A 15,634-nucleotide genomic window follows, 5' to 3' on the forward strand; every position below is an offset into this window, starting at 1 on the left:
AAGAGAGACAGGCAGGAGACTGTCAAAGGAAAATTTGAGACTGTCCGAAGAGCGGCGCATAAGAGACTCTTCCCGGGAGTCCCTCCCCGGATACATACAGATAAATTGATGCCCGCTGATTCCCTCCGTGCTGTGACAGGACCGGGATCTCAGGCAACCGCTGCGACGAGACAGCAATCCGGTATAGTGGCCAGGACACTGCCCCCCTGTCTTCTCCCACAGCTGCGACCCCGTCATTACCGACATCAGGGGACGCCACCTCGCTATAGGCGGCCGCAGAGCCCCTGTCCCGCTTACTGAGGGGACACTGAGCAGAGTTTGTTAAGATTTTATGTTTTTGGACTGCGTCATGACCTGGCTGGGGGACGAGCGCCTTTAAACGGACGCCTGGGAGATTAATCCCCCCGAACAGTTTCTTCAGGGCCTATTGCGCCCCACCATTCCAGCTTCTTCAGGGCCCATTGCGCCCCACCGTTCAGTTTCTTCAGGGCCTGTTGCGCCCCATCGTACTGGTTTCTTCAGGGCCCGTTGCGCCCCACCGACCAGTTTCTTCAGGGCCTGTTGCGCCCCAACGTTCCGGTTTCTTCAGGGCCCGTTGCGCCCCACCGTCCAGTCTCTTCAGGGCCTGCTGCGCCCCATCGTTCCGGTTCCTTCAGGGCCTGCTGCGCCCCACCGTTTTGGTTTCTTCAGGGCCGGACGAGCCCAAGTCCTTCCGTGAAATCTTGGATTACAAGGCAGCCACATCTGCAATCCCTGAGTGTTCGTGGACTCGAGCGACGCCCGGGAGGCTAAGTGCATTATAGAGTATAAGGACCCTTTTTGTTTTGAATGTTTGTTTTACGAGTCCCTGCGAGGACAAATAGGTGTTTCCCCTTTTGTTTCATCGAAGCAGTTTAGCCCTTGCGGCTTTAAACTTATAAAAGTATATTTCACCCCACATTCAGTCTCGTGTCTCGTCACTGCATCCTGTGAGCCTGCTCGAACCCTACAAGAGTAAGGACTGGCACAAGGTAGAGGCATCGGAATAACGATTGGTGAGGTGTATGTATGTGTATATATATATTTATTGGTGAGGAATCTGTATCCTTTCTTTGGTCTCTACATGAGTGCAGGTTTGACAACTCTTCACCTTACAAGAATAAGTTCCTCTTGGTGTATCTGAGGGCACTGAACTTTGGATCATGATGTTTCTTAAATTTGGAGGTTGCCTGTAGCACAGCAAGGAAGGGTATTTGAATATTGTGTTTACTTGGTCATCCTTGTGTAGGATGTGGTGCAGTTTTTCCTCAGTATCTCAAGCAGTGGGTTGTAGGTCACCACCAGAGGTACACGATTATTTGCCTCTTTTTCACCGTATTGAAGTAATTTATTTCTTGGGATCCTTGTGGTTGTAATGATCTGATCATCAATGAAGTTGGGGTGGTAGCCTTGATTTAAAACGATCTTTTTAAGATGGGTTAAGTGTAGAGATTAGCGAATTTGATAGGGTCAGAGCTTATTCTGCAAGCTATAGTGCTTACCAAATAAGCTGCAGAGGGAACCCGGCTTCCTGGAAATCATCCCCGCCAGTCAGAGAGCAGCAGTTCCCATGCTGTCAAGACAGCGTGAGCACTCAGCTGTGATCGGAAGTATAAAGTTTACCTCCGGTCACTGGTGTCACCTGATGTGTGACTACTGATCCCATCATCCATCACCTGCTGCCGCTAATTACAGTGAGAGCAGGAGTGGTGGATGGGAGTATTCATCAGCTGCTCCTGCATTGTAAATAAATTATTTAAAGAAAAAAATGGTGTGGGTTCCCCTGTATTTTTGCTAACCAGCCAGACAAAACTCACAGCTGGAGGCTGCAACCCTCAGCTGTCAGCTACACCAAGGCTAGTTATCAAGAATAGAGGGGTCCCCACGCTGTTTTTTTAAAAAAATTATTTAAATAATTTTAAAAAATGGCGTGGGGTCTCCCACATTTTTTACAACAAACCTTGCTAAAGCAGACAGCTTGGGGCTGGTATTCTCTGTTCCAAATCGGGCTGAACTGCTGTGACCTCGGTGACATCCCCACTAGCACCGTGAGAGTTTTTCTCACCGTTTCTCAATTGGGAAGAGCCAGACAAAGCACCAGAATTGGCGCATCTAATAGATGTGCTTTTTTTGGGCAGCTGTGGGCTGCTACTTTAAGGCTGGGGGGGCCCAATATCTATGGCCCCTTACCAGCTTGAGAATTGGTTGTCTAAAATGGGGGGCTGTGTGTGAACCCCTCTATTCTTGATAACTAGCCTTACTGAAGCTGGCAGCAGAGTTTTGCTTGGCTGGTTATCAAAAACACAGGGGAAGCCACGCCGCTTTTTTTTTTATAATCATTTATTTACAGCACAGCAGCGGTTGATGAATACTCCCATCCGCCGCTCTTACTCTCAGTTATTAGTGGCTGCAGGTGTCAGATCATGGGAGCAGTAGCGTGGGAACTGCGGCGCTCAGACCGGCGGGGAGGATTTCACCACCAATCAGAAGCGATGTTTGCCACGCTGCCATGTTACTGTTCGGGCAGTTGAACCCGAACAGTAATACGGACTTCCTGATGAAGTCCGTGTTCTGTGTCCGTGCCCGAACAGTAGGTGTTCGGTATGGACGCTGAACTTTACCGTTCGGTTCGCCCATCTCTACTCAAAATATGATATATATATATATATATATATATATATATATATATATATATATATATATATAAAATTAAAAAAAAAGTGTGTGTGTGTGTGTGTAATAAATAAATTATAAAGAAAAAAATATAAGATATATTAGTTTTTTTAATTGTTTATTGACGAAAACACAAAAAACTATATAAATGTGGTATTGCTGTAATCGTACTGACTCAAAGAATGAAGTCCCCTTATCACTTATACCAAAAGGTGAACAGCTTAAAATTAATAAAACCAATTCTTTAACTGATGTTGACGTATTCATTCTCCCAAATATTGTAATAAAGCTTGGTTCACATTTATCCGGTGCGTTACACCAAACACTTACAGGTGCTTCTCACAAATTTAGAATATCATCAAAAAGTTAATTTATTTCATTTCTTCAATACAGAAAGTGAAACTCCTATATTATATAGAGTCATTACAAACAGAGTGATCTATTTCAAGTGCTTATTTCAGTTAATGTTGATGATTACGGCTTACAGTCGATGACAACCCAAAAGTCGTTATCTCAGTAAATTAGAATAACTAGAATAACTGGAAATCCCCACACAGCAATGGCATAAAGTGAGACTAGGGACTTTTTTTTTTTTAAGTGGCGGAGGAATACAGTGCGGAAGGATACCTACCTTCCGTCATTGGATTCCTGCAGCCCGTAGAGAACGGCAGCAACAGCTGATGCTGCAGTTCTCTACCCAAGATCGTCGTGGGACACACTCGTGGACTGCTTCGGATCGTGGGTGAGTATTTTTGTGGTTTGTTATGTTAATATTTATTCCGTAAAAGACAATGGCTTCGGGGAACAATGTGACAAGTATTGGTAAGTATGTTACTCTATGTTATATGTACTGTATGTCTATGTATGTATTGTATGAATGTATTGTATGTAGTATGTATGTAGTATATATGTGGTATGTATGTAGCATGTAGTATGTAGTATGTATGTAGCATGCATGTAGCATGCTGTATGTATGTAGCATGCATGTAGTATATATGTAGTATGTATGTAGCATGTAGTATGTATGTAGTATGTATGTAGTATGTATGTGGTATGTATGTAGCATGTAGTATGTATGTAGCATGCATGTAGCATGCATGTAGTATGTATGTAGTATGTATGTAGTATGTATGTAGTATATATGTAGTATGTATGTAGCATGTAGTATGTATGTAGCATGCATGTAGTATATATGTAGTATGTATGTAGCATGCATGTAGTATGTATGTAGCATGCATGTAGTATATATGTAGTATGTATGTAGCATGTAGTATGTATGTAGTATGTATGTGGTATGTAGTATGTATGTAGTATGTATGTGGTATGTAGTATGTATGTGGTATGTATGTAGCATGTAGTATGTATGTAGCATGCATGTAGTATGTATGTAGTATATATGTAGTATGTATGTAGTATGTATGTAGCATGCATGTAGTATGTATGTATGTAGTATATATGTAGTATGTATGTAGCATGTAGTATGTATGTAGCATGCATGTAGTATATATGTGTTATGTATGTGGTATGTATGTAGTATGTATGTAGTATGTATGTAGTATGTATGTGGTATGTATGTGGTATGTATGTAGTATGTATATAGCATGTAGTATGTATGTAGCATGCATGTAGTATGTATGTAGTATGTATGTAGTATTTTTTTTTTTTTTTTTAACATTTAACACATTAGCCGGATGATGGGACTACTACTGTCCCATCATTGGCTAATGTGTCAATCACTGTCATGGTAGCAGGCATCGCCAGATGGGACTTGTAGTCCCATCGGACGATGCTTGCACAGACCCCCGGACATCAGCACAGCCCCCCGGCAGGCCGGCACAGCCCCCCGGCAGCCCGGTACAGACCCCCACAGGGTGCACAGACCACCGGCAGGCCGGCACAGCCCCCCGGCAGGCCGGTACAGACCCCCACAGGGTGCACAGACCACCGGCAGGCCGGCACAGCCCCCCGGCAGGCCGGTACAGACCCCGGGCAGTCCACACAGCCCCCCGGCAGGCCGGCAGAGACCCCCGGAAGGCCCGAAATGACGGCGCATCATGATGCGCACACACCGCGCATCATGATGACGTCAGGCTGTCAATCAACGTTGAACTTCCGATTCCGATGCCGACTTCCGATATTGAAAAAATATCGGAAGTCGGTATCGGAATTCCGATACAGCAAGTATCGGCCGATACCCGATACTTGCGGTATCGGAATGCTCAACACTAGTTCCCTGCCCTTAGTCATATACTTACTAGTGTTTGCTGGAGAGATCTGAAAGTCACAAGTCAATGTAAGTCTACGATAGCCTGAACGAGGCTTACATAGATTTACATTGAGAGCTTTTGACCGTTTCCTCTGACTTCCCATCAGTCAGAAGTTACAGTCACAAGATGGCGGTGTGGGACTGAAGGAGCACAGGGAATTTAGTTTGGTAGCACCACTCCAGCGGTGAGATAAAAAATAAAATAAAAACACTGGAGTAGTGATTTAATACAGAAAAAATAGAGCGTATTAGCGGCAGAGTAACAGAAAGGTTAAAGTTCTAGAACAAGTTCTACAGCAACTAACTAATCACAGCTAGAATGCAGAGACTGAAGGAGAAGTAATAAGAAGGCTCCTTTCATTATCAGTGAGTAGTTTCCAAAGTATTAACAGAGCTGAGGGAAGCGTATAACTTCCCTAAGCAGCTTGAAGTAATGGGCTATGGGTCAACGTGGAAAACCGTTCCTGGTGGGTTAGCCAAGTCTTATTCAGACCAGAAAGGAGCACAAGCTCTCTTCTGTAGTGGGGGATAAAGAAAGATGAAAGTCAGAGCCAGGAAGCTCTCGGTACTCTGTCACTCTGAAATTGTAACAGTGCCATCAAGATATTCCATATGTAACTGAAACGAAAGCCGGGGTCACATTAGCCTATACCATCCAATGCAAGAATATCGTATGAGATATTCTAGTGACACTCGGCTCAAACTCTGCTGCGAGCGTGAGCCAAGTGTCAGTTCACTGTGCTCAGATTCTCCCGCATGACAAAATTGCAGCACTGATGCGGAGGAGATGGAGAAAGAAATTCCTCCATCTCCTCCATTGCCAGCATCCACGGTAATCACTCTGCACTTGTACGATATCTGAGTGCAGTCCGATGTTTCATACGCACCCATAGACTTCCAGTTTCCGCTCTTTACACTCTACTGAAACTGCCCTCACTAAAGTCTCTAATGGTCTACTAGCAGCTAAATCAAATGGTCATTACTCCATGCTAATTCTCTTGGATCTCTCTGCAGCATTCGACACTGTGGATCATCAGCTCCTCCTCACTATGCTCCGTTCCATTGGCCTCAAGGACACCGTTCTCTCCTGGTTCTCCTCCTATCTCTCTGACCGCTCCTTTACTGTATCTTTTGCTGGTTCCTCCTCCCCACTTCTTCCACTTACTGTTGGGGTTCCTCAAGAATCGGTTCTAGGCCCCCCTCCTCTTCTCTTTGTACACTGCCCCTATTGGTCAAGCAATCAGTAGACTTGGGTTCCAGTACCATCTCTATGCTGATGACACCCAATTATACGCTTCTTCTCCTGACATCACGCCTGCCTTTCTAGAAAACATCAGCAATTGTCTGTGTTTCCTCCCTCTACTAATGTACCTACACCCAACATTGCCACTTCCATGTGTGGTTCCACTATTACTCCTCAGCAACATGCCCGCTGTCTTGGGGTCATACTTGACTCCGAGCTTTCCTTTGCCCCCCACATCCGATCACTGGCTTGCTCTTGTTATCAGCACCTCAAAAACATTTCTAGAATTCAACGTTTTCTTACTTTTGACTCCGCAAAAACTCTTACTGTTTCTCTTATTCATTCTCATCTCGACTATTGTAACTCTCTTCTAATCTGTCTCCCTCTTACCAAACTCTCTCCCCTCCAATCTGTTTTGAATGCTGCAGCCAGGATCATATTCCTCGCCAATCGTTACACCAATGCCTCTACCTTGTGCCAGTCATTACACTGGCTACCCATCCACTCCAGAATCCAGTGCAAACTTATTATCCTCACCCACAAAGCTCTCCGTGGCTCAGCACCACCCTACATCTCCTCCTTTGTTTCAGTATATCACCCTACCCGCGCCCTCCGTTCTGCTGATGACCTGAGGTTAGCATCCTCAATAATCAGAACCTCCCGTCTCCAAGACTATACACGTGCTGCGCCAATTCTTTGGAATGCACTTCCCAGGTCAATACGATTAGTCCCCAATCCCTACAATTTTAAGCGTGCCCTGAAAACGCATTTATTCAGACTGGCCTACCTCCTCAACACATTAACCTAATCTATCCCTGTGTGGCACAGTCAAAAGTTTTACCATAACCAGGTTCCCCGCATCATGTTCCAACATGCTTTATGCATCTATTAGCCCTCTGCATCTGTACTGTTACACACTTAACATTATGGCTGGTCCATACAATCAGGGCAATTGTTACCACCCACCTTTCGTTTCTACATTTTTCCTCATAGATTGTAAGCTTGCGAGCAGGGCCCTTATTCCTCTTGGCATCTGTTATGATCTATGTGATTGTTATGCTGTAATGTCTATCGTCTGTACAAGTCCCCTCTGAAATGTAAAGTGATGCGGAATATGTCGGCGCTATAGAAATAAAATTTATTATTACTTGTATGGGTGAGTGCAATCCAATTCTTGGATGCAATAGTAGCATTACAAAATATTTGCAGATCTGAGCTACCCCATGGAATAACCATGGTCCTAGTGCTATGATATGTTTTATCACATAGAGCTGGGCTGTTTTATGCGCTCATGTGAGCGAGCCCTAAATATAAGCCTCTGCTTAATGCAGAAAAAATGTTGAATTACTGTGTTTTCTGCCAAGTATTGAAACCTTATTTGAAGAATGCCAGTAAAGAAGCTTTTAACTTTGTGTAAAGGACTCTGGCTTCACTGTATGGCTGAAAAATATTAAGGTCCCTATACCATCTAACCACTTGTGGCCCAAAGAGGGACAGGCAGCAAACCTCCAGATAATACACTCTCTGGTTTTAACCTTTTCAAAAAATGCTTAAGTTTGGTATCAATTAGGCATTAAATAACTAAAAAAAAAACTAGTATTTTACTTTGCAATCCAATTTTCTATTTTCTTTTTGCTTTTTCCTTGTAGTGTGCAATGAGTGCCCAGTTGGTACAGAAGCTGCACTTGGTTTTGAGTACAAATGGTGGAATACCCTCCCGTCAAACATGCACAGCATAGTAATGAGTGGGCTAAACTTTGAATATCAGCAAGAGGCTGGTAAGTGAAGACAGAAAATATACTTTGCTATATGTTTGTTCCTTTTTTTCTACAATGCAATATGTCTATCCTGTGTATGGGATGGTTAGGGGTCCTAATCAAACTGATTTTTCTGAAAAAGTGTTCTGAATTGTGGAGTTTTGTCTTGGTGGTAGCAACACTGTAAGCAAATAGACATTGAATTGATCATACTGAGAACTAGCTCAAGTGAGAAGATCTTCTAGGGAATCAACAACTGCCATCTATTGCATACACAAAAACTGTGAGTTTTGCGGAGCAGTGGAGGCTGAAAAACTGCAGTTTTGCCATCTCAATTTTTCTCTCATTTCGGTGTTTACCGATGGGGTTATGGTAATTCATTTTCTATTTTGATAGACAGGACTTTTTTCAGACAGCCGCAATGCATGCAGGGACTGCCTCATAAACATTCAATCTATGCATGTGTAAGCAGGATGCAGTGACGGACAGAAGACAAAGCAAAGGTTACCAAATTTGATAAATTTAGATCTAACAGAGTGTAAACTCCTCGCAGGGAGATAAATGGTTAAAAAGTTAATGCCAAAAAGGGAAAAAAACAAATGCAGAATAGTAGCAGTCCAATTATCAAACTTATGTCCTTTATGTTCCTCCTCCGCAGATGATCCCGCAGGGATTGTGGCACTGGCAACTGCCGGGAAGGTGTTCACAGATGGGGTCCTTTAAACGATGGTCTGTCTTCTGGCGGCAGCGGTCAGTCTCCAGTACCTTCCACTGAGCCCCGTGCGCCCGAGGCAAACAGGGCCGCAGCACTCCCAGAGTCAAACGTGGACTGGCGTTCAGCAACTCTAAGGGCAGGCCGCAGGCGTATGCCCGGCACTCTGCTTTCCCTCCTCCGCACGTTGCAGTACTCACGGTCACTTAGCGCACGGCAACTCTCTCTCTTACAGTCACTGGGCACATGGCACCTCTCTCTCTAACGGTCCCGATAAAGATGACGGGAACCGGCAAACAGCCTGTTGCAGCGTCGGTGGTCAGGGGATGGAGCACACTGCTCACACTGCTGGCCGCTGCTGGTTAGTGCCAAACTCCCTGCCACCACGCGCTTTTTCTTTTAGCTCGACCCTCCTACCCAGGTCATGAGGTTAGTCCGGTCCCTTATTTCTTCCCCCAGGCAACATGAGAGACAGCCTCAACAGTTCCAGACCTGGCTCGGTACAGGTACCCTCAGCCCGTTCTTCCTCCTTACACATGTATTGTGGCTATCGAACAGCAGCAATACATTTAGCCACTGGGACTCGAACATATTTTCACCGGCAACTCCCAAGTGCCAGTTAAAGAGCATATATATCATAGGGGAATAGCCAGCAGCAAAAAGCTGAGGCAATTCAGGATGGAGAGCTTCAGGAGATCAGTTCATCTGATTAATCCTTGCAATGACAGAGAAAAGAAAAAAACTGCTCTGTTTAATAGAGTGGTGAAGCTGTTGTTATCAATTCAGGATTTTGCATGACCAGATGCTGCGATCTTCTGGCCTCTCTGTCTTGATATTCCCGTGACAGTACACCCCCCCAACAGAGACCTCCGGAACTTCAGAATCAAGTTTATCTGGATGTGAAGCGTCAAAAGACCAGACCAACCTGATCGCATGAACGTCTGTTGCTGGTACCTACAATCTCGCTTCTGGACTATAACGCTTCCAATGTACCAAATAAAGATGAGAGCTGTGTACAAAGCGAGAATCCGTAATTTTCGCTATCTGGATTACCAGTGTCCCATCAACAATGGCTTGGGAAGGTGTTGGTGGTGGAGATTGTTCAGAAGAAGTGTGGTGCCCCTGAGGGTTCAGTCGCCACAGAGGTACTACACCTCCTCCTGAGGTGTGGTGCCTCACTGAAGGGTGCTGAGAAGTGGGTGGAGCTTAGATTGCACTAAAGAGTGGGAGAGCAGATAGGAAGTGAGTCAGATCCCCAGAGAGGGATGGAGTGAAAGGACATTTATGCAGCAGCCTCCTGTGAGCTGGAGCTGCTGGCAAGGAAAGGGAAGAGAAAGATTAGTTCTCAGAAGAAAGATAGAAAAGAACAGAACGTGAGGAGGAGAGAACTGGGTTCAGAGCTAGAGCAGAGCTCATTCCTAAGTTTATGCGCCAAGGGCCGGGTGCCGGTGTCCGAGGCTGTGTGAATACTAATGGTTCTACAGCAGAAACCAGAGGAATAGAAGTTGTGACCACTTTATTCTCACCTAAGACTCGACGACAAAGCAGCAAAGTGTGTGAGCCGGGATATGATTGTAAGGAGTCCCGAAGTAGGCTACAGCTGCCTGTCATGCGAGTGGAGTCCTGAGTAACAGCAAGAAAGAGGAACTTGAGTGTAATTCATAACTACAAGTACTTCAGATTAGCACTAGTAAGGAGACGATCAGAAAAGGCACACGAAAGGGAGTGCTGGAAGGGTGTACTCCATCTGCCTGGGAGTTGGCTAAGCCCGTCACCTGGAGGACGCGGCACTGAAGCGGGCACCTGTCTGTAATATCCACACGTTATGAAGAATTCAAGGTATTAAACTTTAGATATGTTTTATTCTTCGTCCTCCAGCACACAGCATAACAGTTGCATTCCCATGCTACACAGAAGTGAAAGTGAAACTTCCCTTCTTATCCTTCTTGTCTCCACCCCCCCAAGTCCCATAAGTCTGGCTTGCTTAAAGAGACAGATCTAATTATTATACATTACATCATCCCCCTTTTTTTTTTTTTTCTTTTTTTTTTTTTACTATAAATAACCCATATTACTGATAAATGCAACAACATGAAAACGTCCAAAGAAATCATATGTCCGTTTTGTCTTATTTGTTCAATTCAAAAACCAGAGAAACAAACAAAAAACAAAACAAAACAAACAAAACTGTAGTTACACTTCTTCAATAAGCCTCGATGGAGCTCTTCTCTCTCGTGTAGGATAACGTCTGGGCTCATTGAGAGGGTTCATTATTGTTGGACCAGCTACCTCTTGTTGGTCCTCTCCACCATCGGATACCAAATCTTCCACCAAAGAGAGTTCATTGTCATCATTCTGCGGTATGACTTTAAAATATGAAGAATTTCGCGTTATGGAGTGTCCATCTCGTTCAGCTGTGATCATGCTGCCTTTCCTTTTAGTAACATAATATTTTGCAGGACCATATACAGGTGAGGTCTTGTTGGTTGGTCTTTGACGTACCACCACGACATCCCCTCTTTCGATGGCACTTGACTGTGTCCTTCGCCTTCTGTCTGCATAACGTTTCATGGCTTGTTTGTTGGAGAAATCTGTGGATCTCACTGAGGAGTCACTCGGTCGGGGATGGCTGGTCACATCAGGGAGACGTATACGCATGGTTCTGCTGAACATTAAATGAGCTGGAGCAGCATTAGTAGTGGAGTGTGGCGTATTGCGGTAATTACGCATGAACTTGTATAATGACTGTTTCAGTGGGATGTGCTCCAGACTCGCTGCCTTGATACGTTTCCCCAGAGTACGCATAAAACGTTCCACAATTCCATTGGCTTGCGGCCAGCAAGGTGTGATTTTCCTGTGATTGAATCCCAAGTATTCAGAAAATTGTGTAAACACATGTCCGTTGAATGGAGGTCCATTGTCTGTTTTAACCACTCTTGGAATACCATATGCCGAGAAAATGTCGTCCAGCTCTGGTATGACATTATTAGCAGATGTTGAAGAGATAAATGAAATGACAGGGTATCGAGAATATTCATCAATTGTTACGAGAATGTATTGGCCATTTGGCAATGGTCCATATATATCGACTGCCACTTCCTCCCAGACAGCAGTGGGTAACGGAGACATTTGTAATGGCTCTAAGTTTGATGATGGAGTGATTAATTAACAAGTAGAACAGCGTCTAATCTTTTCTTCCACCAAGTGATCCCTATTTGGGAACCACACTTTTTCTCAGAGTAACTTCTTTGTGCCAACAATTCCTAAATGACCTTCATGTGCTATCTGTATGACTAAGTTACGCAAAGTCTTAGGTACAACTAGTTTGGTACCTCGAAGAATGAGGTGTTCTTCAGTGACTGATAATTCCTCACGTACGTTTGAGAATAGTTTTAACTCTTTCAGATCAATCTCAGAATCAGGAAATTTTTCCTTTTGAATTTCATGCCACCTTCGATTTTGGATGATTTGTATTAGGGCACAGAGTGTCTTGTCTTTTGTTGTTTCATTTATAAATTGATCAAGAGAAAGTGCTTTTGGCACAGCATGATCTGTAACAAAACGTAGGTATTCTTCAATGGAGGAATGCACAGGTATATCATCATTAGTAGGATGTCTTGAAAGATAATCAGCCGGATTGCTGTATTTTCCAGGTTTGTGAACAATGTTATAGTTGTAGTCCTGTAGACGTAGGCCCCATCGTTCAATTCGTGCAGGCATTTTAGCTCTGGGATTTCCAAAAATTGTAAGAAGTGCTTGATGATCTGTGACAATGGTGAAGGGAGCTCCATAGAGAAATAAGTGAAAGTGTTCACATCCCCAGACAACTGCCAAGCTTTCTTTTTCAGGTTGAGAATATTTTCTTTCAGTGTTTGTTAAGCTCTTACTTGCATAAGAAATGATGTGAGGATTTTGATTGTTATCCTTGTACTGCGCTAGAATAGCACCCAGTCCCACGGGACTGGCATCCACAATCAGTTCAGTTCGAAGAGCTGGATCAAAATAAGCCATAGTGGTTGTCGAGCAGAGTTCATTTTTAATTGTTTCAAAAGAGGCCTGACAGTCTTGAGACCATTGAAAAATACAACTTTGTTTTGTAAGTTCCCGTAGTGGATTGCTGATTGTTGAAAAATTCGGAATATATCTAGCACAGTAACTTGCCATTCCAAGGAAAGAACGCACTTCACTGGCATCCTGTGGAATTGAGGCTGTTCTGATGGCTTCCACTTTCTTGGGGTCTGGTTGTACTCCTTTTGCCAAGAAGATGTGACCATAGAATTCTAATGAACCCTTGTCAAACTCGCACTTCTCTTTGTTTAAAGTGAGTCCAGCAGAAAGCAGACATTCGAAGATGGCATATAGAGCACGATTATGCTCAGCTTGAGTTTTACCAAAAACCAATATGTCATCACTGTAATTAAAGGCATTTGGGATGTGTTGAATGACACTCCTTATTGCATCCTGAAAAATTTCTGCTGCTGAGCAGACTCCAAAAGTCAATCTTTTGTATCTTCTGAGGCCCACATGGGTGGAAAATGTGGTCAAGTATCGGGACTCTGGACTCAGTTCTAATTGATGATATCCCTTATTGAGGTCGAGCTTTGAGAAGACGGTGGCTCCATTTAATAAATGAATAATGTCATCAATCGTAGGTGAGATATGTCTTTCCCTCTGTATAGCAGTGTTGGGCAGGCGCATGTCAACACACAGTCTCACTTGATCAGGAGTCTTTGGTTTTGGAACTACCACAAGTGGAGAGACCCACGGAGTGGGACCAGTAACAGTTTCAATAACGTCCTCATCCATGAGCAATTGGAGTTCTTTTTCTACCTTCTGTCTCAGGTGAAATGGAATAAGCCTGTGAGGCTGGGCTACTTGATCGAACATTGTCATCCACATGAAGGTGTACTTGAGAGTCCTTTAGTTTTCCCAAACCACTAAATAGGGAGGGAAAGCTGTTCACCATAGTTTGTACATCCATATCCGCAGGGTCAGTTATGGTATGAATAACCTGGATGAACCCTAGCTCCAAGGCAGTGTGATAGCTGAGAAGACAGCCTCCCGATCCTTGTAATGTGTGGAAAGTGGTTTTCTGCCTGTTTTCTTTATATCTAATTTCAGCATCAAATTGTCCCATTATAGCTAGAGGTGTTTTAGATCCATAAGGAAAGATTTTAGTCTGCACTTGTTGTAAGACTGGCCTTGTTTTCAATTGTTCATATGTAGTGCCATCTATGATATCCACTGAAGCTCCTGTATCTATTGTAAAGGTAATGTCAGTGTTGCAGATTGAGAGTGTAACACAGGGAGACTGTACTGAACCAGTGACAGAGGTAGTGAACACATAGTTCTCAGTCGCAGACATTTCTTCTGTGTCCTGATTTATCACTTTTACCTCTGCAGATTTTGTCATAGGCAGCGGAGGCTTGTAGTGCGCTGATTTGCAAACAGCTGCAAAATGATTCCCTTTTCCACATTTACTGCAGGTTTGTCCCATAGCTGGACATTTGTTCTGGTGGTGAGGGAAATCCTGTCCACATCTATAACATTTCTTCTGTTTCTGGGCTTGTTTGTCTGGTAAATTTTTCTGTTTGAGATTATGCACATGTAATTTATCCCCATTCTCCATTACGGTAGCCTGATGATCTGCTATTTCTATAGCACGGGCCATTTTGAGCAAATCATGTAGAGAGATATCCTGCTGCAGAGCCTTACGCCTTAGGTTATTAGACGAGCAGGTGACAATTATTTGAGTTAGGATTTCATCATCTACATCTGTAAAGGCACATCCATGTGCTAACTCTTTTAGCCGTGTGACATAAGTGTCTATGGACTCTTCTGGAAGCTGCTTGGCAATCCTGAATTTATATCTTTCATATCTGATGTTCTGTTTAGGGTTGAAGTAGCCAGTGAGAGCTTTAGTGCAGTTGCTGTATGTGTCTGTTTCTGCTGCAGGTAACGTACTGTATATGTCATAGACTCCTGTGCCTGCACAATACAGGAGCAAAGCTCTCTTTCTTTTCTCCTCCTTTATGTCCATGGCTTCTAGGAAATTCTCAAATCTGTTTAGCCATTTTCTCCAGTTATGGGAGAGATTAATGACATCAGTCATATCAAATTGTGGGAATGTGTACAAGTAGTCAGCCATGATAGAGTCTCTCAGTGGTGCTGGCGTGTGAAGCGGTAAAATATAGTCCGTACTCACAGCAGTAGGTGATTATATCCCATCCTCGTCGCCAGTTGTAATATCCACACGTTATGAAGAATTCAAGGTATTAAACTTTAGATATGTTTTATTCTTCGTCCTCCAGCACACAGCATAACAGTTGCATTCCCATGCTACACAGAAGTGAAAGTGAAACTTCCCTTCTCATCCTTCTTGTCTCCACCCCCCAAGTCCCATAAGTCTGGCTTGCTTAAAGAGACAGATCTAATTATTATACATTACACTGTCTATGCCAGAAATGTGAGTAAAGGTACTGTCACACTTAGCGATGTACCAGCGATCCCGACCAGCAATATGACGCTGTCAGGATCCCTAGAGCATCGCTAAGTTGTCGCTAGTGAGCTGCCACACAGGCAGATCTCGCCAGCGGCATCGCAGGGGTCGGGGGTCGCTACTTACCTGTCAGACGAGGCGATCCTGACGTCCTCCCACCCGCGTCCACGCGTTGCTCATCGTCACAGCAGAAAGCCCAGCAGGAAGCTGACGACGAGAAACGGCCCAGGACGTTCTCGCGCGATCAGCGATAACCAGCGGGGGGAGCGGTCAGAGGTAAGTATCAGACATAGTGATATCGCTATAACGTCACAAAAACCAGTGACGTTATAGCGATATTGCTAGCGATATCGCTTAGTGTGACAGGCCCTTAAAGCATTGGAACTGCATTCAGCTGTGTCATTGCCTTCTTCCTGCGCCAACGCCTTCAGCACTGCTACATCTCTGTGACTAAACACTACATCAT

The 15,634-nt window shown here is 44.1% G+C and overlaps 1 protein-coding gene across 2 annotated transcripts in view; it reads left to right on the plus strand.

Annotated features, from left to right (window-relative positions):
* Positions 1 to 15,634, plus strand: part of ELAPOR1 (endosome-lysosome associated apoptosis and autophagy regulator 1) — a 402,340-nt gene that overhangs the window by 213,094 nt on the left and 173,612 nt on the right. For both annotated transcript variants that reach the window (XM_073561048.1, XM_073561047.1), the window contains exon 10: positions 7,850 to 7,978. In XM_073561048.1, coding sequence (XP_073417149.1) covers positions 7,850 to 7,978 — 129 coding nt within the window. The remainder of the gene's footprint in view (positions 1 to 7,849; positions 7,979 to 15,634) is intronic.

This window comes from Dendrobates tinctorius, unplaced genomic scaffold (assembly GCF_039654945.1).
Source record: "Dendrobates tinctorius isolate UK_male_01 unplaced genomic scaffold, ASM3965494v1 ptg000312l, whole genome shotgun sequence".
NCBI lineage: Eukaryota > Metazoa > Chordata > Amphibia > Anura > Dendrobatidae > Dendrobates > Dendrobates tinctorius.